This window comes from Nyctereutes procyonoides, unplaced genomic scaffold (genome assembly GCF_905146905.1).
Source record: "Nyctereutes procyonoides isolate TBG_1078 unplaced genomic scaffold, NYPRO_anot_genome, whole genome shotgun sequence".
In the NCBI taxonomy this organism is placed as follows: Eukaryota; Metazoa; Chordata; class Mammalia; order Carnivora; family Canidae; genus Nyctereutes; species Nyctereutes procyonoides.
Genome location: NW_026575140.1, coordinates 55,496,914 through 55,520,620, shown reverse-complemented (window position 1 = coordinate 55,520,620; position 23,707 = coordinate 55,496,914). Strand labels below are relative to the sequence as shown.

The 23,707-nt window shown below is 42.5% G+C and overlaps 2 protein-coding genes across 5 annotated transcripts in view; one reads left to right on the top strand and one right to left on the bottom strand.

Annotated features, from left to right (window-relative positions):
* STX8 (syntaxin 8) overlaps positions 1-13,774 on the bottom strand; it is a 252,314-nt gene extending 238,540 nt beyond the window's left edge. For all 3 annotated transcript variants that reach the window (XM_055305919.1, XM_055305920.1, XM_055305918.1), the window contains exons 1-3: positions 13,642-13,774; positions 8,440-8,539; positions 1,447-1,541 (exon numbers count right to left, since the gene is read on the bottom strand). In XM_055305919.1, coding sequence (XP_055161894.1) covers positions 1,447-1,541; positions 8,440-8,539; positions 13,642-13,658 — 212 coding nt within the window. In that variant the 5' untranslated portion in view covers positions 13,659-13,774. The remainder of the gene's footprint in view (positions 1-1,446; positions 1,542-8,439; positions 8,540-13,641) is intronic.
* A 707-nt stretch (positions 13,775-14,481) lies between these two features.
* Positions 14,482-23,707, top strand: part of CFAP52 (cilia and flagella associated protein 52) — a 41,666-nt gene continuing 32,440 nt past the window's right edge. Inside the window, exons 1-3 of one of the 2 annotated variants that reach the window (XM_055306492.1) lie at positions 14,482-14,551; positions 20,221-20,420; positions 21,102-21,238. In XM_055306492.1, the coding sequence (XP_055162467.1) occupies positions 14,482-14,551; positions 20,221-20,420; positions 21,102-21,238 (407 nt within the window). Of the gene's footprint in view, positions 14,566-20,220; positions 20,421-21,101; positions 21,239-23,707 lie in introns of both variants that reach the window. The other variant, XM_055306493.1, reaches the window with a different exon arrangement.

Below are 23,707 nucleotides of genomic sequence, written 5' to 3'. Positions count from 1 at the left end.
AGTCTCACATTGGGCTCTCTGTTCAGCAGGGGAGTCTGCTCCCTCTCTTTCTGTCCCTGTCACCACCACCACCACCTCCTTCCCACCCCCTCCACCCTTCGCTTCTGCTTCCACTTTTTCTCCCTCTCTTTCAGTATTTTTTTTAATTTTTATGTATTTATGATAGTCACAGAGAGAGAGAGAGGCAGAGACATAGGCAGAGGGAGAAGCAAGCTCCATGCACCGGGAGCCCGACGTGGGACTCGATCTCGGGTCTCCAGGATCGTGCCCTGGGCCAAAGGCAGGCGCTAAAACCGCTGCGTCACCCAGGGATCCCTCTCCCTCTCTTTCAAATAATAAATAAACCTTTAAAAATATATATACACACACACGTATATATCTAATATATGTGTAGTATAAATGATACCAGATGGAGATATCAGAATATTCCAGTTGTGTTAAAAATAAAGCCCCCATTGTTTGTTGAAATTAAACTTTTACTTGAAACCTTAGCATGTTAGTAACTGGATATTTGGAAAATCATGCAATTAATCTAAATGAACCTCCCTGGTAGCATAAAGGGGTTACACTCATAAGAAAATAATTGTTAAAACATTTTCAATTATTGTGTCTATATTACTACATTTTCCCATGTAAAAACCATTTCCTGAGACACTCGAATCTGGCTTTTGGGTATGAACTGATCATTTGAAGAAATGATGAGGGGGGAAGCAGTTTGGGCCATTTTTCAAACCAATATAAACTCGGCTTTACAGAACTGGTTTTTTCCTAAATGGATCAAATTATGAACTTCTAAAAAAAAATTTCAATACTTAATAGCATTGGTAGGCAGTTGAGATGGTGGCACAACTTGCTTTAAACAAGTGCTCCCTGCCCACCCCACACCCCCAAACTCTCAAACCTGGAGCAGTATCTGTGCTTCTCAAAGAATAGGAAGGCAAAGGAGTCCCATCTGAATAATCTACATAAATAGAGGGGGGAAAAATCCCAAAGATACATGACTTCTACTGGCATTGGCCTCTCAGAAAAGAAAATGGATCACTCAAAACTCTGGACACTCTAGCATAATCACAGCTCAGGATAACCATGATTGTCTCCTGCAGGAGCTGTGGCTCCCCATCTTCAGGAGACTAGACAGGTGGGCATACAAACCTTGATGCAAACACACCACTGGCAGAAAGCACTCACTTCCTACACCATAAAGGTCATGCCCAAATAACACTCAAATAAATTAATGGCTTCAGTGTGTCTTGCTCCGCCAGCATATTCACTGTAAAACATGTAACAGACACTTAAAATAGAAATCAAGAGGATAGGCAATATTTTGGAAACCAGGTCTTCCTCAAGCTGTGGAAAAATCTGGGTGGCCCAGATTCCTTCCTTTCTTAAAATAAGACTGCTTTTCCTCCCACTCTAGAAAAGAGGTGGAAATGTTTACATGGATACATCTGATGTGTTGACACAGCATTTAGCAATAAGTCCTTCAAAAGGGCGATCTTTTCCTTCAGATTCTGCAACAAAGTTCTGATTGTCACGGTAAGCTGGAAAGAAAAGAACACATCCTAAGTATGCTGGTCCAGAGGTGCGGGATCTCCTACAAATATGTAAACATAACTGTGGTTCCTGAAAGGGCAAGCTGGCAGAGATGCATAACCTCCCAACGACACCCTTGGTGTTGTAAGGTATCTAAATTTTGGTCCAGCCACCCACCTGATGCTCGTACCCACTCTCCAATGTGACCAGTCACAGCTGCAGGTCACAGGTGTGACCAGTTCACACCTCCATAGATAGTGATTGCAAACTGCCACTTGGTCCTTGCAGTCTGAATTCTGTGCTCTAAGCATCTACCCTTGGATCCTATTTGTCCACCTTGGAGTCACACAGGAAATTGGGTTCCCTAGCCTTCATTCCCCAGCAAAAATCCCACAGTTCCCTCAACTTTGCTTCAAATGACAAGATGGCAAGTCCCACTGTCATCCTGGCCAGTCTTCCCTAAACGTGCTGGTATGCTTAAAACCCATTTAAACATTTTATAGCCGTGTGTTCTTCTTATGCAATGTTAACCACACGTGACTATTTTTTCCAACAGCATGTGGATTTTCTCAATCATTCTGCAGACCCAGAGGAAATTTTGGTTTGTGAGTGCTACTCTCAAGTATGGAGGAGGGTGGGGAGAGGGGCTCTCAGATATTGAGAAATATGAAAAATAAAGCTGCCCATGTAAATTAAATATAGTCAGTCATGGGTGAAATCAGAGATAATATTTAAAAAAACAAGACTGTTACAGATTTCATTTGTTACCTTGTTCAAAGCAATTACAAAGCTGCAGTAGAAGCGGGGGCTCCCTCCCTAGATTAGCGGTCCCACTAAGGAAAAAAAACAGCAGGACACCAGAGGTTGGCCCAGGGCTGCACACATCAAGCAACCCTCAAAGGTATCGGCAGCCAAGAAAAGTCTAACCTTAACTATTCTAATACCTCTGGGAACCATGGAAAAACCACCCACAATGTTTATGAGGAAATACCAAGGAAAGCAGATCTCCTCTCATTCAAGAAGAGTAAAACAAACAAACAAAAAAAGCACAACACACGCACACACATGCACGCACACACACAGATGCACATCAAACCTAAAAGGTCTATGAAATTAAAGCTCAAAAGCATTCAAGAGATGAAAGAGAATGTAGCCATTAAAAAGTATGATTGAAATCTCAACTTGTTAACACAGAAAGAGAGCCATCATGATTTATTTAATTTTTTTATATTTTATTTATTTTTGATAGTCACAGAGAGAGAGAGAGAGGCAGAGACACAGGCAGAGGGAGAAGCAGGCTCCATGCACCGGGAGCCCGATGTGGGATTCGATCCCGGATCTCCAGGATCGCGCCCTGGGCCAAAGGCAGGCGCCAAACCGCTGCGCCACCCAGGGATCCCTCATGATTTATTTAAAAAGAAATCAAGTCATAAAATGAAATATCACCTGCACCGAGAAAAATCAATCTAGGAATGAAATACTTGAAAATGCCAAGGGCAGTTATCTCTGAGTAGTGGGATTTTAAAAATATTTTATAAGAAAATGATTACTTTTATAATCAGGCAAAGTGTTCCATTATCATAATTTTTTTTTAAAGATTTTATTTATTTATGCATGATAGTCACACACAGAGAAAGAGAGGCAGAGACACAGGCGGAGGGAGAAGCAGGCTCCATGCAGGGAGCCCGACGTGGGATTCGATCCGGAGTCTCCAGGATCGTGCCCTGGGCCAAAGGCAGGCCCCAAACCGCTGCGCCACCCAGGGATCACCTCCATTATCATAATTTAACAGAAACCTTCCAAAGCACAGAAAAAGATGGAAAGCCAACTTCATATTTTAAGCTAACACAACCCTGGTACTAGGCACTAAGAGAGATATTGGGGGGAAAAAGAAACCACATGCCAATCTCCCATGGGGATTATAAAACATAAAAGTCTTTTAAAAATATTAGCAAAGCAAATTCAGAATTATGTTAAGATGACAATATATATATACTATCACCAAGCAGAATTTATCCTAGTAATTTACAGTTTGATGTTAGAAAATCTAATAATAAAGCTGACAGTGTTAACGATTAATGCAGCATAGGGGGAATTAATTAAAAACAAAACAGAAACAAAGAAAGCTGCCTTAACTACAATATGATTCAACTTTGGTCTAGAAGTCCTAACCAACGCAGTTAAGACAAGTGAAAGACAAGAGCCGGAAAGGAGAGGAAATCATCATTATTTGCAAATGGAGTAATCTATTTGGGAACGTTAAATGAAGCCCCTGACAGATTACTAGAAACAGGAAAAGAAGTCAGTACGTTATCAACCACATAATGAAAAAAAAAATCAAGGGAGTTTCTAAATTTAGGTAATAGGTAGGGAGAATTTTTTTTTAGTTATTATTTTTAAACATCATTAACAATGTCGGGAAAATCTAAAAAATATCTAGCACACTGCCTGGCACACAGGGAATGTGCAGTAAATAACTAATGAAGGAATGAGTAGAAGGAAACATTTAATACTGTAAAAACGTAAATGTCCCCTAATTTAACCTATAAATAAGCCACACATCTATTCAAAGTCTCATCTGGAGTTCTTCTATTGGAAAACAGGTGGTAATTGAGGCACAGCACAAAAGTGAAGCTATGAAGCTATGCAAAATTATTCAAGAACATGGATAAAGGAAAATATAGAAAGACAAGGAATATATATGATAACGGGGGATTTAAACAATCAGATACTAAGTCTTTATAAAAACTACAAGAGTATAATGCTGGGAGTTGGCGAAAGCTTCATTAGTGGAACAGAACAGAAGGTCCAGCAAGAGTGCAGCTGCGTAAAAATTCGGTGAATAAAATACAGTATATTTCATAGCCTGGGCAGTAAGGTAAGGAATAATTTAGCAAAGAGGGGGAAAAAGTAAAATTAAATGCCCACAACATACTGAAATAAGACTTCAAATATTTTAAAGATACATGTTTAAAAATAAAGGAAAAACTGAAGGAAAGCTTGAAGAAAATTTAGATGTTTAGATAAAATATTTCACATAATCTCTGGGTATGTGATCTTTGTCAGAGAGATCTTTGTCAGAATTGTCTCCCCTCTTTCTAGAAGAAAAGACCACAAATAAAAATACTGAAAATATCAAAGTTTAAAAACAATTACATGTCAAAAGAAAATGTCATTTATAAAATCAAAAGCCAATTTAAGAGAAAAAATATTGGTACCAAATATGCCAGATCAAGCTTTAATATAGCCAACATACATACAAAGAACACTGAGATTAAGCAATAACAGGTTAGGTTACGGACATACACTGGCAATTCACAAAGGAAGAAATACGAGTATCCAATAAATATATGAAAATATGTTTGGTGGCATAAGTAATTTTAAAAATGCACAATAAACTATTGTATACTTTCACCTAACAGAATGAAAAAGATTTTTAAAAGATAATCAGAATTGGTACAGAATTGTATGTTCAAGAAGCTTAAAATTTCATACAACCTAAATCCAGAAAGTCTACACTGAGAAACTTACTCTCACAGGGGCAGTAATTTAGCCACACTGAAAACTCATAATTAGAAATAATCTAGCTATCTAAGAAAATGATACCAGTTAAATGAATCAGAGATGTAAACATGAAAAGTGAACCATACATTTATTAGAAGAAAACAGGAATATGTTCCCTTACATCCTAGAAATGGCAAAAGTTATGAGTAAAAATACAGAAGCAATTAAAGATCATTCACCAACTGTTTAAAAAAACCAAAACTTTCACATGGCAGATGATACCATAAGCAAAGCCAAACCACAAATGATAAAGAAAATAAATTACAGTATGTCACCAAGAACTAATCTCCACATTATATAAGGAATTCTTTTAAAGACTAAAAAGACCAACAATCCAATAAAAAAAAATGGGCAAGAGACAAGAACTTCTCAGAAAAATATATATAAATAACGCTTAAGCATGTGAAAACATACTTCCCGATTCATGTATGAAAAATGCAAATGTGAAGCTACACTGAGGCACCGTGTCTCACTTAGCTGACTGGCAATGACTAAGAAGATGATAACACCCTCTGTTGGTCAGCCTGTGAAGAAACAGAAATCCGTGCACTGCTGATCAGGGTGCCAAAGGCAAGCACCTCCGTGGAGGGGAATTTGGCTACGGGAGAAAAAAATCACATACATTCTGGTTCTGAGAATTCACCCTTAAAAGACATCTCCACAAATATAAGGGGGGGGAGGAAGCATAAAGGGATTTATTGCAGCATTATTCATAACAGCACAATAGTAGAAACCATCCAAATGCCCATCCTTAGATAGGTTATTTTTTTTTTCCTTAGATAGGTTAAATGGGACAACAGCATATCTGTGTGATAGAGTACTATATAGCCCTAAAGAACAGCAAAGATCTCAGTGAATTAATATGGAGGGTTCACTACAATGTAGTATTAAATAAAAAGAGCAAGATACCAAAGGGTATCTTTTATGTGAAAGGAAGAGAAATGAGAACACACGCAAATACACAGATGCTTATTTCTGCCAAAAAAAAAAAAAAAAAAAAACATGGGAAGAATAAACAAGAAATTCATGAAAATGGTTGCATATAAGGAGTACTAACTATTAATATAATAAACCCACAATTATATGACCAATTAATCTAAAAAAGCAGGAAAGGGTATTCAGTGGGAAAAAGAAAGTCTTTCAACAAATGAAAGACTGGACAGAAAACTGGACAGCCATGCACATAAGAATGAAACTGGACCATTCTCTTATACCGTACACAAAAATAAACTGAAAGTGGATTAAAGACTTATTTTTAATAGGTCTTTATTTTATTTATTTATGATAGTCACACACACAGAGAGAGAGAGAGAGAGAGAGAGGCAGAGACATAGGCAGAGGGAGAAGCAGGCTCCATGCAGGGAGCCCGACGTGGGATTCGATCCTGGGTCTCCAGGATCGCGCCCTGGGCCAAAGGCAGGCGCTAAACCGCTGTGCCACCCAGGGATCCCAGATTAAAGACTTAAATGTGAGACCTAAAATCATAAAAATCCTACAAGAGAGCAGGAAAAATTGGCCCAAGCAACTTCTTTCTAAATGTATTTCCTGAGGCAAGGTGAATAAAATAAAAAATAAACTACTGGGACTTCATCAAAACAAAAAGCTTCAGCACGGCAAAGGAAACAACCAACAATGCAAAAAGGCAATCTACTGAATGGGAGAAGACATTTGCAAATAAACTCTTAATATGCAAAATATCTAAAGAACTGATTCAACTCAACACCCCAAAACCAAGTAATCCAATTTAAAACCGGGCAGAAGACAGGAACAGACATTTCTCCAAAGAAGACATCCAGATGGCCAACAGACACGTGAAAAGAAGCTCGACATCACTCAGCATCAGGGAAATACAAATCAAAACCACAACGAGATGTCACCTCACACCTGTCAGAATGTATAAAATCAACAACACAAGAAACAAGTGTCAGCGAGGATGTGGAGAAAGGGGAACCCTCTTGCACATTGGTCGGAATGCAAACAGGTGTAGCCACTGTGGAAAACAGTGAGGCGGGTCCTCAGTAAGTTAAAAATAGAGCTACTCTACAATCTAGTAATCAAACTACTGGGTATTTACCCAAAGAATAAAAGAATACTAATTCAAGGGGATACATGTACCCTTATGTTTACTGCGGCATTATCTACAATAGCCAAGATATGGAAGCAGCCCCAGTGTCCATCACTTGATGAGTGGATGAAAAAGTGTGTGTGTGTGTGTGTGTGTGTATACATATAAGAATATATGTATACACACACAACAGAATACACATACACAATGGAATATTATTCAGCCATAAAAAGAATTAAATCTTGCTATTTGCAGCAACATAAATGGAGCTAGAGAGTTTAATGCTAAGATAAGTCAGAGAAAGACAAACACCACATGATTTTACTCTTATGTGGAATTAAGAAATAAACCAACAAAGGGAAAAGAAACAAAGGGGAAAACAGAGAGAGACAAAGAAATAGACTCTTAACCATAGAGCATAAACTGGTGGTTACCACGTGGAGGGGTGGTGGGGATAAGTATGGGGGTTAAAGATTGCAAAAAAAAAAAGAATATAAACAGATGCAAAGGATAGCATAAAAAAGGAAAACAAAAAAAGGAATCCATTCTAATAACTTTAGAACAGAATAACCTCAGTATCATTAGTGGGATACTAGTTCTTAAAAAAAAATAAGACAAATTCAAACTTAGTGTTTGTGGTGGCACCTGCATAGTAATTCTGAAACTGTTTTCTATAAACTATATGGTAGATCAAATGAACAAAAAGATATCACTGTTTTTGGAAACCAAAGTTCTGACTGCTGGAAAGGAAAAATACGAATTTGAGTGGGGAAGTTTAGAAAGAAACTTGTGTCCTGGACTCAAATCAAAGGTGCTAGTATGAACTCCTGAGTGTCTAAAAAATATATTTCCTAGCTAAATCCTGTCACTGTTTTTGTACAGCCTGCAAACTATTTACGTTTTTCCATGTAAAATGTAAAAAAAAGGCCATGATCCTTTTGGCAAGAACACATACTCCAAGAGGTGAAGATGTCACCTCTTGTTCTGCAAAGTCTGGAAGATTTACTGTCTAGGGTTTGACCCAGACTATGAAATTGTTAGAAACTTTTGTTATGGAGGAGAAATTAAACAGGTGCCATGCTTCACTTAGTCTCAGTTACAATGATTGACTGGTTGTAATATCAATTCCACACATGTAAGTTTGGAGGCCATTTTATACATATACATACACACACACACACACACACACACACACACACAGCCTCAGCAGTAGGAGGGTTTTCAGACCTCAGAGCGCAAACAAATCACTTCAGGTACTAATTTTCCCCTGGTCTTACCCTGATTGTATTTTCACCATTTCTTTCATACTGATTTTGCTGTTGGATTTTCTCGGCAATCTCTTGTGCAATTTGGCAGGTAGAGTCATATGTGGAGAACCTGCATTAAAGTCGTAAAGGGAAAAGAATGTTTAAGGTTCTTTGAAAGAAGATTTCTGTGTCATCTGAGCTTTGTTTTTTTTTTTTAATTTAAGTAATTTATTTTTTTGAGCTTCTGTTTTTAATTCTAGCCACAAATTCAAACAGGAAGGAAGGGTAGTAATAGTTAACAGTCATAGGGACATGTGTTGCTATTATGGTAAATATTATGAGCAGGGATCTATTCTGAATGCTTCATTTTTAATAATTCACTTAATGCACAAAAAAATGCCAGGAGGCAGGTACCATTACCACCCCCACCTGTAAGGAAATATCAGGTACAAAGAGGTACAGAGACCTGCCCAAGTGATACCCCCAGCAGAAAGCCAAGGCTGCCCAGCCCTGAGCTTGGGCTCTTACCCACTTCACCATTCTGCAGATGGTAACATGTTTGAATTCACTGACTTAAAGAATGTTCGGTGAATGTTTACGGAGGGCCTCCTCTGTACCGAGTATTGTTCCAGGCCCTGGAGAGCAGAGCAGTGAACGACATGGACAATGTCCCTACTCTAGGAGCTTAGCAAAGGGAGAAAGGCATAAAATAAACAAATATGTAGTATGTCAAGTGCTGGTATGTGTGAAGAAGAAAAATAAAGCAGGATTAAAGAGCAGAGAGTGACAGGCAAGGTGAGGAAGCCAGCCAGGCAGCTATCTTGGGAAGAGCTTTACATGTAAAACAAGAACAGCAAGTACTGTTTATCCTACAATGAAATGCTCTGGAGACACAGGACACACACCCTCCTGACATCTAAGCTTATGAGAATTCTCTCAAAACATTTGCTGGGTTTCTGTTTGGTACTCAAAGTGTTGGAGGCTTTGAAAAATTCACAGTGAGTTCCCAATCACCCCTTCGTGGGTCCGTTTGTAACAGCCTTTCTATTTTCTATTTGTTTTACAGAGAAGAGCTAAGTGCGCCTACACGTTGTGTTTCATCTACCAGGTGGTCAGTTCGATACAATCAACATATTTTCCCAGTACAAAATATTGAAAACTGCTGTTTTACCCAATGTCCCAAGTTTTGCTTGAGAAGGTAAACAATCCATTCCTTAAAATCTTTGAACTCCCACTCACTACTCATATACCTAGGGAACTTAGCAAATGTGTTTTTCAGTGATGAAAAAGAACAATCTTCAGTCACTTCTCTTACCAATCTTACTATAGTGATTACAGCAATAGTAGTATAGTGGTCGAGTATGGATCTGGGCCAGTTCTGGCTAAGAGTGTTACATTCTGAACTTCACATCCCATGAGGTAGGATCATTAACTACTTCCCACTACACACTAAAGTGGCATCGTGCATATGTGTACATGTGTAGTGTGCGTATGTTCACAAAGAAGAGCAGGTGATACAATACATAATTAAGGAAACAGGAGGAAAGGGGCACCTGGGTGGCTCAGTTAATTGAGCATCTGACTCTTGATTTGGGCTCACGTCATATCTCAGGGTCATGAGATCAAACCCAGCATCGGGCTCTGTGCTGAGTATGCAGTCTGCTTGAGATTGTCTCCCTCCCTCTCTCTCTGCCTCTCCCCCCAAAAAGGAAAAAAAAAAAAAAAGATAACAGGAAGGAAGTTGGTAAAGAAACTGGGTCCTAGCCCCAGCTTTGCCACATTCCCCTTTTTCCCCTCCATACTGTCCTCTCCGAAAAGAGGAACTTAGGTCTGGCTCTGTGCTCCTAGACCATACTTGTGGAAATCACTAATAATGTATGCTATAGCTCCTACCAAATGTGGAACATAACTGTTAAGTCCTTCTGGAGTGTGAAGTGAGAGAAATCACTGGCGGCCGAGGCACTCAGATTTGACAGGACTAGGCCAAGAAATTATATCCTGGGCTGAACTGCAAGATTGAGAGGCAGGAGGGAGAGGCACATTCTAGACCGGGCCAAAGACACAAGAAACAAGCAAAGGTGAAAGGAAGGAAACGGGCCTGGCACATTGGGCTGAGTGGCCCTAGGTAGGAGGATACAGTATCACAGGGTTACAGATGCGGGGAAGCTAGTTTCTGCAGAGACTCGAACACCAGGATCATCGGGTGAGACTTTTGACAAGAGGGCTTTAGAGATGTAGGGGAGTGAGCCCTTGAAGAGGTCCTGTGAAATGCAGGTCAAAATCCCAGACGTTCTGTTCCCAATCCTCACATTCTCACATTAGCCCGGGACAAGCGGAGGTTCTAGAAATTTGCTACCCACTGGAATCATTGAGGAATCTTCAAACAACAAAAACAATGCAACCAAGTCCTGGCACTCAGCCCCAGGCATTCTGCTTAAACTAGAATGGGGTCTGATCAGGACAGGAGCAATTGAGAAAGACTCCCCGGGGGGTTTTCCAATCTGTATGGAAGTTTCAGAACCTGGCCTTGAAAACAGGCGTGATGGTAATGGCCAGCCTCATCACGGGTTCAAGTACACAAGTGCCTAAAGTATTAGTTTAGGAAAATCCACCTGAACTTCTTTACACAAAAGGCTGGGAATGAGAGAGGAGTAGCAGGAGACTAGGAGACTTCTCCAGCTCTCTGATTCCATAACTGGTCACCAGTATCTACTGTCTGCAAGGCACAGAGCTGAAAGGATGGACCCAGAGCAGAAAAAGGTGGTATCAAAGAGAAGCTAGAGGCATTTGGGGAAAACCCAAAGGTTTAACAACCCGAAAAGAGAAGTGAAGAAAAAGCTGATGATTGGAGTTCTCAGGCCTAAGTGACCTAGATGATGGTGACACCATAGCAGAGACTGAGGACCCACCAAGGGGGACATGGAGGAAGTTCCCAGACTGTGAACTGAGCCCCTGTTCTACCATAAAAACACCGAATGCACAAATTCATCTATGTATGAGATTTACTTAAAAAAAAAAATCTCAGGGGCACCTGGGGATGGCTCAGTGGTTTAGCATCTGCCTTCGGCTCAGGGTGTGATCCCAGGGTCCCAGGATTGAGTCCCGCATCCAGCTCCCTTCAGGGAGCCTGCTTCTCCTTCTGCCTGTGTCTCTGCCTCTCTCTCTGTGTCTCTCATGAATAAATTTCTAAAAACTTAAAGAAAAAACTTTAGCAAATAACTAGTTCAGAGACAGCGCTTATCACTTGCTCTGATGCCATTAAAGCAGTCACTGCTGTATCCCATTAGTGAACATTAGAACGCCACTCAAGAGTAGAGCATCACTGACCTACAATTTTTCAATGGCCCAAAGGCAAAGCTGTACGTAGTCAAGTCTGTGTTTATAGTTTTTTCAAAGCCCTGTTCCATAGTCCCTTCTACCTTCCTGATTAGCAACCCACTGTGCAAGGTAGTGGATACTAACACAGCAGAGTTCCCGCACTTCTCACGGTCAACAGTCAAATGAGAAAGCCACCAGGTCAAACTACATGAGAGTAAACAGGCACATTATGTGTTTTCTCCGTAAACTGGGGAAGGGGCTTGGGGGTCCAATGATCGCTTCCACCAATCTAAATGGATAAACCATCTCTGAGCTTTATTTCCTACCTTAAGTGTAAAGTGAGGGGGTTAGCTTCCAGGAGGTGGAAGACAACTTAGCAATAGGTATCAAGGGCCTTAAAAATGTTCATACCCTTCGATTCAATAGTTCTGTCTGCAGCGAGCAAGAGGAGGAAGTAAGAAATGGAACAAAGGGGGCAGTCTTTGCAACAGTTAAACAAAACATACTCTAACATTACAGAGAGGGAAATAAATTATGGTTATTCGTAGAATGCGCTATTGTGCGCCATAAAAAGAAATCATGTTTTCAGTAAATACTTAATGACATGGTTGAAATGTTCCCTGCTTTGTAAAACATGCAGGTTTCCCTCACTATCCAAAAGTAGTCTTTCTACAAAACCTTTCATAAGCCGAAACCATGTAAAGCAAAGGGGCCAACAATTACCATTATTTTATACGGAATATCTTTTGAGCTTTCCTAAACCCCCCAAAATAATCTCCCTTAGGGCATTTCTGATGCCTTAGGGCACGTCTTGCTAATGGAGACACAAAATAAACTAAGTGAAAGCCCGGATGCTCACTGACACAATTCAAAGCTAGGACAGCTTGACGCTGAGATGCTGAATACTAGTTCTCAGGGAAGGAGCTTGAGGAGAGGGTTGGGAGGTGCAAGGTGTCTATGACAGCTTGCTGCAAAACAAACACCGAATGCTATTTTTGCTTTCTCCATTTTTTTTTTCATAAAAGCAAAAATCCTCCGGGCTCCTGGGTGGCTCAGTGGTTGAGCGTCTGCCTTTGACTCAGGTCGTGATCCCGGGGTCCTGGAAACGAGTCCCGCATCAGGCTCTCCCTCTGCCTGTGTCTCTGCCTCTCTCGTGAATAAATAAATAAAATCTTAAAAACAAAAACAGCTTCAGTCCGTAATTCTGTAGCAATCTGTTCCTTGGGATGAGAGCTCGTGTCTGTCATCATCCAGTCCTTGGGACTCAGGGTGTTGGAGGAACGACCCTCATCAGCTCTGGTTCTACTGCAAAGTCGCTGCAGTACAACAGCCTTCCGGATACGGACTCAGGTAAGGGTCCATCACAAGCCATACAAACACATGCGCAATGCCCCGCCGCGATCCCGCCAAGTTTTCGGAAGGGCCCGAGAGATCTAGGTCCCAGGCCAACTGGTTACTAACTGGCGCAGGTGGCGGTGGGCTGTGAACCCGGGTTTCTCCGCCGGGGAAGCGCGAGGAGGCGGCGAGGTCACCAGCTGCAGCCGCATCGCACAGAAAGGTCACTCCGAGTGGACTTGCCCGGGGAGTCCGGGGAAGCCCGCAGCCGCCAGCGCGGCAGCCAGCCGGGGCGGGCGCGAAATGCCCGCGGTCCGAGGCGAGCCAATGCAGGGCTCCGGGCACCTTCCGGGCCTGCGCACTGGCCCTCCCCCGCTGCCCGGAGACCACCCGGCCCGGCCCGCCTGCGGGGCCGCCCCTGCGGGCGCCGAGGGTGCGGGGCGCGCGGCGCGCGGCGGGGTCCTCCCCCCGACCCCCCCGCCCCGGGCCCGGGAAGGGGCCTCGCTGCCGCTCCCTCGTCCTGAAGCCCCCACCGCATCCCCGGAACCCTCGGCGCGGCCGCCCTCACCCGGGGCTCACCAGGGGTCCGGGGCCATCGTGCAGTCTCCGCCCGCCGCCGCCGTCGCCGCCGCCGCCGTCGGACACTTCCTGCTCGCGGCGGCGGACTACGGCGGCCGGCGCGGCTCACACCCCGCTGCTCGGCCCGGGCGCGACCGCAACCCGGAGCTGGCCTGCGGGGAGTGTGGGGGGGGGGGGGGGGCGGGGAGTGTGCACCAGGGCCTCGCAGGGACGGTCCAGAAAGGGGGGCGGCCCCCACGTCCCCCCGGGGAACAGCAGGATGGAGCAGTCTAATCTCATATGTTCCCCCACTGCGAGACGCGAGCGACCCGGCGCGATTTAAATAAAAGCGTTGGACAGAAATCTTCAGCATTTTCCGGCGAGCATCTGAAATGTCATCCTGCTCAAAGCAAAAACAAGACGGTGGGCATAGCTGCACAACTGTAGAAATCTGCCAGAACGCACTCAGAGTTACTTTTCTATGTAAAGGTGTACCGCCACAAAGCTTAAGAATTCTTTGCAAGCTTGCTTCAAGTAAGAGACCCAAAGAAGTGGCAATTATATATTATTTTATGGCGGCCTTCCTTAAATGACACTCGGTGCTTGGTTATATAGTTCGGGGAAGAAATCACAGACGTTTTTCCGTGGAGGGAACGAGCACACTCAATGCCCCTACACCTCCAGGGAAATAGTGACGGCAAGGACCGCGGCTGCTCTTGCACCGGGAGCTCCCTGCGCCGCCGCAGCCAGCGCGTGCGGCCGGGGACCTGGTGCGCACGCGCACGTCCGTTACCATAACGACCAGGAGACGCTGCGCTGCCGCTGGCGAGAGGAGGGAGTCGAGAGCCCAGGCTCCAGGGGATGGAGAAGCAAAGTTCGCCCAAAGCCGAGGTGGCCGAGCTGGAGCTTGAGGCCGTGATCGGCTTCAACGGTGAGGCCTCGAGCGTGTCCGGGCTGGGCGGTTTGCAAGCCCCGGGGACGAATAGTGCAAACAGGGACACCGGGGGCCACCTGGAAGGCAGCGCGGGACACTGAGCCAGAGCCACGCTCTCTCCTGCCCTAAGGTCCCGGGGAGTCGAGGAGTCACCTCCTCGTTCTAAGCCTCAAGGACTGGGATGGCTTCGCAGCACCTAGAAGGGACAAGGGTCTCTCCCCCCCCCCCCCCCGTGAACTGCGAGACTGCCAAGTCCAAATCGACCCCTGGACCCAGAAACTCGTAGAATCCCAGCTGATGTGCCAATAAGAAAGGGCTGGGGGCTGGACGTGGGTGTGAGCACCCGCCTTAGGGGATGGTCTAGTCCCCAAACCCCAGAAGAACTCCTAATGGAAGGTTTCAGACCCCGATAAAAGATCGAGAGGACGCCAGGGGGAGCTGAAGGGGAGAGATGCTCAGGTCAAGGCGGGCGGGGGGGGGGCGGGGGGAGCGGGGAGGACTGCTGGTTCTGCTCACATCTTATTTATGACCTCCTGTTAGTTTGTACATTAAGGGTTGGGAAAGTGCTCTTTGATTTTGTGTGTGAAGGATGGAAACAAGCAATGCGTTGCATTTTAGAAAAAGCAAACTTCTTTTTAAGTGCATTGTGTTATCTGAAAGTTTTTAAATTGTAGTGATGCAGTTGCAGAACAATCAAAGACTAGAGTTTTAGGTGTATTCTGGGACTTGTATCTTGACTCTTCGTTTTAGTTTTATAGTTTCTGATAGAAAGTAGGCATTTAGGGGGTGCTTGGGTGGCTCAGTCGGTTAAGCATCTGCCTTTGGCTCAGATCATGATCCTGGGGTCTTGGGATCAGACCCCCATTTTCTGCCTCTCCCTCTACCTGCCTCTCCCCTGCTTGCCCTCTCAGGGTTCTCTCTCTCTCTCTGTCAAATAAATATGTTTACTGCCTAAGGGAACACTCTGTGTGTTAAATAATCTTTAGAAAGAAAGAAAAAGAAGGAAAGAGAGAGAGAGAGAGAATGTACTTAGTACACCTGACCTGAGGAGTGGACTATCTTTACAGCTGGTGACAAGGTCACTGGTAAAGGGAGTAAGGGACCTGCGCCCAGTGCAGGGGGTCACACCAGTGACCAGTGCAGAGCTTCAAACACAGAGCTCTACAACTGAGCTCATGCTGTGTTGTCCAGCTCTAAGAGTAAATATATGGTCCATTATATTCCAGTGCTTTCCATTGCCATGACTAATTATCTTGGCCTCTTAAGATGGCCCAAATTAATTGGATTATTTTTACCTTGTTGGTTTTGTGACAATTTGTATCCTTTCATACAAATACACATAAATTATTTTTTAAATTATAGTCCTTTTGTACAACAAAATACTACATAACCCTTAAGAAAAATGAGATACATCTAGGAAGGAAAGATGTCGAAGATATATTAAGTGTAAAATGCAACTTGCCCAATATTATGTATGGTATGAGTCCATTATAGTTATTAAATAAATGTGTGTGTGTGTGTGTGTGTGTGTATGTTAGAGACAGAGAGAGAGTGAGAGAGAGAGGTAGGGAGCAGTGGGGGGTGAGTTTGTATGTATTCACTATAGGAGACATGTGTGAATTTGGCTACTCAGGAGGGACAGCAGGGGATGGGGGGTTTGCTCAGCTGCCTTTGCTGAGGTCTTAAAAAGGAGCAAATCTTTCTTCTCCTAACTCCTTGGGAGCCAATTCAGAGACATAGGACATCATAGGCTCAGCCAGTGGGACGTTCCCGGAGCTTCCCCTCTTCCAGGAGTCTGCAAAACAGTAGAGCGCTGTGGGAGTCTGATGTTGTTGCATTGGGTGTGGAGGTGGGTGGGAATGAGAATTCCTTAGTTCTTGTCACTTGGTCTCACCTACTGCTCCTGTCTCTCTCTCTCTCTCTCTCTTTTTTTTTTTAAGATTTTATTTATTTATTCATGAGAGATACAGAGAGAGAGGCAGAGACACAGGCAGAGGGAGAAGCAGACTCCCTGTGGGGAGCCCAATGCAGGGACCCCAGGATCATGCTCTTTAAATGCTCAACCACTGCGTCTTTTTCAAGTGCTATTTTCCATACTTCCTGCCAATTCTGCGAGCTATTTGTATTCCTTCCGCGAAATTATTTTTCCTGTTAAGTCCACCAGAAGTGACCTTTCTTGTTTGCAGCCAGGAACCCTAATGACTAAATGCAAAGAAAATAAATCTGAAGAAATACACATCTGCATATTAACAGTAGTTAACTCTGGGCAGGGGGTGTCACAGGGCTTTTTAAATTTACTGTAAAATATTTCAACAGAAATTTAGAATGCCACAATAAATACCAAGTATTACATGCAGAATTAGCGAATTTTGATGCTTTTTTTCTTTTTTTTTAAATATATTTATTAATGAGAGACACAGAGAGAGAGAGAGACAGGGAGAGACACAAGCAGAGGGAGAAGCAGGCCCCATGCAGGGAGCCCGATGTGGGACTCGAACCCCCGGGTGTTCAGGATCACACCCCCAGCTGAAGGCGGCGCTAAACCGCTAAGCCACCGGGGCTGCCCAGATGCTTTTTCTTATTTGAGTTAATTTTTTTTTAAGAAAAAAAATACACATTATAAGTCCTCTCTCCTGTCACGCTATCCCATCCTGTCTCCCTCTCTAGAGACAACCACTATCCTGAAGTTAACGTGTACTCTTCCCAGCTATGTTTTTAAATTTTACTGTATGGGTAAAATATTAAATATGCTATATATAAACAATTTAGAGTACTAACTTGCCTATGTCTATATTTTATAGTAATAATATCATCCTGGTCACATTCTGCAGCCTGCTTTTTTTTTTCACCTAGCATTTGTGCAATCTACTCGTGTTGATGAATTTATTTTAACTCCACTATTCTCTGTGTAAATAGGCCAACATTAGTTACCTATCCACCATTGGTGGTCTTTTAGTTTATTTGCAACTTTTTGCTAATCCAAACAATACCACAGTGAACACTTTTGTAGTGGCCATGGGCACCCTTGCAAGTATTTCTCTAGGTTCTATACCAAAGAGTGGAACAGCTAGGTCCCAGGGTGTGTGCATATTCAGACACGCTGCATACGGATGTGGTGTTTTCCAAAGCGATTCGACCAATATACCTTCCCACAATGCTAAAGTATGAGTGTTCCCTTTTGTTTCACATCACCACTGATGCTTGCTATTATCAACCTTTTTAATTTTAGCCATTATGATGGAGACGAAATGGTATCTCATCTGGGATATAATTTGCATTTCCCCAATTACTCGCAAATTTGCCTGTCTCTTCATATGTTTACTGGCTTTTGAATTTCCTCTCTCATAAATTGCCTGTTCCAATCCTTGGCTCACTTTTCTGTTGAAACTGTTTGTGTTTTTCTTATTTCTTTGCAGTAGCTCTTTGTTTATTCTGGATATGATACTTGTTGTCATGTACATTGCAAATATCTTCTCCTGGTTTCATTTTTTCTTTTTATTTTGTCAACTGTCATTAGAAACTTAAAATTTTTAACCTAACTGGTTGACTATATTGGCCTTTTCTGTTAGGATTTGCTCTTCTTGTGGTATGTGTTTAAAAAGAAGTCATTTCCTACAACTTGTGTACTCATTAAGTCTTGTTTGTCACATTTTGGGCTTTGATCTACATGAAATATATTGTTTTGTGGATGGTGTGAAGTAGGATCTAATTTTATTTTTTTCCATATGGATAGCCATATGATTGCTTATAAGGTAACTGCAACTGAAAAAATATATATGTGAATATACATATATGAATAGATCACTCCCAAAGACACAAACCGTAGTCTTTTGAGAACCTACTGCATGGAAAAAGAATGATCTCAATTAAAGCAAAAGAAATCACTTATTCAATAAATACATTTGGCAATTTGAGCAAAACAAAAAATCTATTTAGCTACTGGAACCACATTACGTACCAAAATAAATTCTAGAGGGAGTTAAATGTAAAAGATGAATTCATTCTAAGATCAGAATATGATATTAATAAATATTTATGACTCTTTTGATGGAGTAGGAAATAGCCATAGAATGCTTTTAAAATACCCAGGAATAAACGTACTAAAAAAATGTGTGAGATCTTTATGAAGAATATTGAAAATGCCACTGGAAGCCCTGGAAGGAGCTTGGAAATGCATCTCCTGTTTTTAGAAAGGAGATCGAATATATCATTAAAAAAATTATTTTTCCTTAATCTACACATTGAATACCATCCCGCTAAAAGTGATTTTTAACCAATCAAGCAGACTTTACGGTTTATATTGTAAAATAATATCAAGCACAACCCAAAATATCCTGACCAAAGTTGATTGATCAGGGAGGACTTATATTTCATATTAAAACGTGTAACAAAGTTTTGTAATTCTTAAGATGGTTCTTGCAGATGCGGGGAGGAGGGGCGAGGCAGGTCTCACACCGAGAGGGCGTGGCTTCTTTAGAGCACCGGGTGGTGACTTAGAACCAAATCATCTTCACCAAACTTCTGCCCTAGGCAGTGAATACTTGATCTTCCTATCCCTCCACACTCACAGAGACAGGCTGCTCTCATATTTCCCCTGCATCCAGGAAATCCTGCTTCTCAGGATCCCAAAATTGGCCCTTGAGCCCTGATACCAATAAGATTGCCAAACCAGCATCAACATCTCTTGAGAGCTTGTCAGAAATGCAGAATCTCAGCCCCTCTCCAGACCTCAAATCCCAAACTGCATTTTAACCAGATTTCCCAAGCAATTTTATACACATTAGAGTCTGAGAAGTGATATGTTAGGCTGACCTTGTCAGTGGAATAAAATTAAATATATTACCCCCCGCCCCCCCCACAATACACTTATTTTATTTGAAATAAGGTTTATTTCAAAACTGCTTTCTTTTGTATGCAATTTTATTTATTTTTATTTTTTTAAGATTTTATTTATTTATTCATGATAGACATAGAGGGAGAGAGAGAGGCAGGGTCCATGCTGGGAGCCTGATGTGGGACTCAATCCCAGATCCCAGGACCATGCCCTGGACCAAAGGTAGGCGCCAAACTGCTGAGCCACCCAGGGATCCTCCTTTAGTATGCAATTTTAAAAAACATTGGCCATTTTTGTACCAATTACTGTTGTTTATTTTTTTTTAAGATGTATTTATTTATTCATGAGAAACACAGAGTGAGAGAGAGGTAGAGACACAGGCAGAGGGACCTGATGGGGGACTCAGATCCCAGATTCCAGGATCAGGCCCTGAGCCGATGCTCAACCACTGAGCCACTCAGGTGTCCCCCCCCCCTTTTTTTTTAAGTAGGCTCCATGCCTAAAATGGGGCTTTAATTCACAATGCAGAGATCAAGAGTTGCATGCTCTATCGACTGGGCCAGCCAGGCACACTGCTCCTAATTATTACCATTTATTCATTCATTCATTCATTCATTCATTCATTCATGATAAACAGAGAGAGAGAGAAGCACAGACACAGGCAGAGGGAGAGGGAGAAGCAGGCTCCATGCAGGGAGCCCGACATGGGACTCGATCCCTGGTCCCCAGGATCACGCCCTGGGCAGAAGGCAGGCGCTTAAACCGCTGAGGCACCCGGGCTGCCCCTATTTATTTATTTTTAAACCGTTTCTCTTGTTAACCTCTCTCTCAGGACATGTGCCCACAGGTCTAAAATGCCACCCTGACCAGGAGCATCTGATTTACCCTCTGGGCTGCACGATCCTGATTCAGGCGATAAACACCCAGGAACAGAACTTCCTGCATGGCCATGGCAACAATGTCTCCTGTGTGACCATCTCCAGGAGCGGGGTCTACATAGCCTCGGGACAGGTCACTTTCATGGGCTTCAAGGTGAATGAGCTGAGAATAGCTCCCCATAAATGGACAGAGAGGTGCCCTCCTGGGAAATCCACCCCAATCCAGATCAACTCTATGCTGGTGCATGTTCCTCCTCCCCTCCCTCTTCTTCCTCTTTGCCTCCTTCTTGAGCTCATTTTCCTTCCCTAAGCTGAGAGTATTTTGGTGTTTACTCTAGACCTTGTATTTGGTGCACTGATTATGCTCAGAAACCAAAAGTCCCTGCTTAGTTTAAAACTCTAAATAAATAAATAAATAAATAAATAAATAAATAAATAAATAAATAAAATAAAATAAAATAAAACTCTTTATAGGGGTGTCTGGGTGGCTCAAAGGGTGAAGCATCTGCCTTTGGCTCAGATAATGATCCCAGGGTCCTGGGATGGCAGTCCTGCCCGGGGCTCCCTGCTCAGTGGGGAGCCTGCTTCTCCCTCTGCCTCTGCCCCCCCCCCTCATGCTCTGTCTCTGTCTCTCTCTCAAATAAGTAAATTAAATATTAAAACAAAACAAAACCCTTTCCCGTTTGTTGCCACTACATTTGAAAGAAATGATCTAATTTCTAGAAAAGTGCAATTATTAGTGATTATTTTTCACCAAGACAGAGTAGCTCTCCCTCCCCTGCTCCAGACTCTTCTGAAGCCAGTCTGTGATCTGACAGTGTATTCTTGCCCCCAGGCTGACATCATCTTGTGGGATTATAAGAAAAGAGAGCTGATTGCCCGGCTGTCACTTCACAAGGGCAAAATTGAAGCACTGGCCTTTTCACCAAATGACATGTACTTGGTATCACTAGGAGGCCCAGATGACGGCAGGTAATGAACTCAACAGGTTTATTTATTTTCCACCACGTGTATTTCCAGATATGTTGTGCACCCTCTCCCCCCGGACGTTCTCTGTCAGCCTGTCCATATTCAGCTGTGTGTCATGTGAAAAGTGCATGGGGAAAATATGGTAGGGCAGCAGTTCTCAACCCTCACTGTGCATCAAAACCCACCAGGGAGCTTTAGGAAATCACTGATACCTGGGCCCACCTTCAGAGGCTGATTGGCCTGGGCTTTAGGCAGTCTCAAAGTTTTCCTGGTGATTGTAAAGTACACTGAATTTGAGAACCTTCGCTGTAAAAGAAGGATGATACCATCATCATCAATGACAACAGCAAATTTAGGGGCAGGTAGGAGGCCACTTACTGTGTGACAGGTGTGTATGGAACACCTTAGTCAAGCCTTATCTCCTTAACTCCAGGTGGAAGCTACTGGTGCCATGTGACAGGTGAGGAATGAATGCCACCAACTGGTAAGTAGCAGAGCTGGGAGAGTAACCCTGGCAATGTGACCCCAAGGGTGGCATTTAAAAAAATTATTTATTTATTTATTCCTGAGAGACACAGACAGAGAGGCAGAGACAGGCAGAGGGAGAGAAGCAGGCTCCCTGCGGGGAGCCGGATCCAGGACTCCATCCCAGGACCCCAGGATCACACCCTGAGCTGAAGGCAGACCCTCAACCGCTGAGCCCCCCCAGGCGTCCCTCAAAGGCGACATTAACCTGCCTCGCCAAGACACGATCTTTGCCCCCACTGAGGAACCCAAGAGTCAAGTGTAGGAGGCAGAGAATACGTACACATGAAATTAGGGGGAAAATATGTAAAAGCATTGTGTTAGAACAATCAATACAGTACATATTATATTCCCATGTAAATACTAAAGGAGCATAGTCTGTAGAAGAAAAACAAGAGAGTCTGAGTTTTGCATAGGATTTAATGCTTTGTTGCACTTTCACAGATAGTTTTTTGTTCATGCTTTGCGGGTCTATTACAAAGGAAATTTACATTTTTAAAAGATTTTATTTGACAGAGAGTGATCAGGAGCAGGGGTGGGGCAGAGGGAGAAGCAGATTCCCTGTTGACCAGGGAGCCCATCTTGGTTTGGGCTCTATCCCAAGACGCTGGGATCATGACCTGAGCTGAAGGCTGATGCTTTACTGACTGGGCCATCCAGGTGCTTCTCCATTTTCATTTTAAATTTTATTTGTTAAAAATATTTTTTTCAAATATAATAAACAAGGCTATATTAGTTTCAGGTGCACAATATAACGATTCAACAATTCTATATACTATTAGGTACTTAGGCTGCTTCTATATCTTGGCTATTGTAAATACTATGGTAAACACAGGGGTGCATGTATCTTTTTGAATTAGTGTTTTCATTTTCTTTGGGGGAAAAAACCAGGAATTCCATTCCTGGATCATATAGAATTCCTATTTTTAACTTTTTGAGGACCCTCCATACTGTTCTCCAGAGTGGCTGCACCAGTTTGCATTCCCACCAAGAGTGCAAAAGGGCTCCCCTTTCTTCACATCCTTGCCAACACCTGTTGTTTCTTGTGTTGTTGATTTTAGCCATTCTGACAGGTGTGAGATGGTATCTCATTATGGTTTTGATTTATATTTCCCTGGTGATGAGTGATATTGGGCATCTTTTCATGTGTTTGTTGGCCATCTGTATCTTTTCTGGAAAAATGTCTATTCAGATTCTCTGCCCATTTTTAATTGGATTTTTCTTTTTTTTTTTTTTGGTGTTGAGTTATATTAAATTTTTTATATATTTTGGACATTAACTCTTTACCGGATATGTCATTTGCAAATGTCTTCTCCCATTCCATAGGTTGCCTTTCTGTTTTGTTGATGGTTTTCTTCACTGTGCAAAAGCTTTTTGTTTTGATACCGTCCCACTAGTTTAATTCTGCTTTTTGTTCCCTGTTGGTGGAGATGTATCTAGAAAAATGTTTCTGTTGCCAAATGTCAAAGAAACTATTGCCTGTGTTTTCTTCCAGGATTTTTATGGATTCTGGTCTCACATTCAGGTCTCCTTTGTCATAGATTAATTGACCATAAAAGTGTGGATTTAAAATATCTAGTATGGATATTTTAACAATATCTATTCTTCCAATCCATGAGGATGGAATGTCTTTCCATTTGTGTCTCTTCAATTTCTTTCATCAATATTTTATGGTTTTCAGAGTATAGGTCTTTCACCTCCTTGGTTGAATTTATTCCTAGGTATTTTATTCTTTTTGTAATTGAAATGGGAAAGTTTTCTTAAATTCTCTTTCTGTTACCTCCTTATTAGTGTATAGAAATGTATTTTTGGTATATTAATTTTGTATCCTGCTATCTTACTGAATTCATTCAGCCATTCTAGCAGTCCTTTGGTGGAATCTTTAGGGTTTTCTATATATAATATCATATCATCTGCAAATAGTGACAGTTTACTTCTTCCTTACCA